Source organism: Helianthus annuus, chromosome 1, assembly GCF_002127325.2.
Source record: "Helianthus annuus cultivar XRQ/B chromosome 1, HanXRQr2.0-SUNRISE, whole genome shotgun sequence".
Taxonomy (NCBI): Eukaryota; Viridiplantae; Streptophyta; class Magnoliopsida; order Asterales; family Asteraceae; genus Helianthus; species Helianthus annuus.
The window spans coordinates 149,179,066-149,180,069 of record NC_035433.2 but is presented as its reverse complement, the minus strand read 5'-3'; the positions used below and the strand labels follow the sequence as shown (position 1 = coordinate 149,180,069).

Here is a 1,004-nt window from a genome sequence, read left to right as displayed (position 1 = left end):
TATCATGAGCGATGCGGAAATAGATCGAGTAATCTGTTCCTTTATCCAAGAAAAAGTATTTCTAGTTTGCATGGTCCAATCATTGATCCCGAAAATTTCTACAATAAATTGGGGTAGGTCACTAATGGAGTTTCCTATCCACGATTCTGTTATTTACTGGAATAATTTGACTCGATTAATCTATAGGAATATAGGATGAATCTCCGGGATGGGTAGAAATAGAAAGGGATTTTCAATGGTACAACTGCAAAGTAAGAAACATTATAATTGGATTAGGTAGACATTTTTCAGTCATTCATTGAATGATAAATCACTACAAGTGACGGAGATACACGATTTAAATAACGGAAAATCCAATATTTTAAAATTGTATCTAGAATGACTGGAAAAGTGGAAACAAGGCCAGATATAATTTGATCATTATGAACAAATCCAAAATCCTTGTAGACAAAGCCAATCATCAATTCCCAACCATGGGGCGAATGAAATCCGATACATAAATCAGTTAATAAAAGAAGAGAAAAAGCTTTTATTGTGTCACTTAAGTTATATAGGAATTCCTGGGCCCAAGAGTTAAGAATAACAAGTTCTTTATTACCCAAAATAGAATAACCACTTAGAATAATGAAACAGATTATATTTGTCGAGAAGTGCAAAATCGTATGAATACGACCCTCGTTTTGTATCTTGATTAATTGGATTGTTTCTTTGTGAATTCCTATACGAAGGTTTTGTAGATGTGTCTCCGAGTATTCCTTGATCATTTCCTCTAAGAAGAGGAGTTCCTCTAATTCTATGAATTTTTCTAGAATACTCTTTTCTTCAATATCATTCAAAAAAGTTTCGGATTGCCTAGTATTCCACCAATTAGTAACCCACGATTCCAGACTTTTTTGAAATAAGAGAGAAATCCACCAGGGCAAAAATACGATAGATACAAGATATAAAAGAGGAGTGAATGCTTTCTTTTTTGACATTTTTTCATCTGTGAATTGTTAATGAAC

General features: G+C 33.0%; 1 protein-coding gene across 1 annotated transcript in view; it reads right to left on the bottom strand.

Moving 5' to 3' along the window:
- The window catches only part of LOC118481165 (cytochrome f-like), a 2,214-nt gene extending 1,210 nt beyond the window's left edge, over positions 1–1,004 (bottom strand). Inside the window, exon 1 of the mRNA XM_035976412.1 lies at positions 1–1,004. This exon is cut by the window's left edge and continues 1,210 nt beyond it. Within this exon, the coding sequence (XP_035832305.1) occupies positions 1–72 (72 nt within the window). The 5' untranslated portion in view covers positions 73–1,004.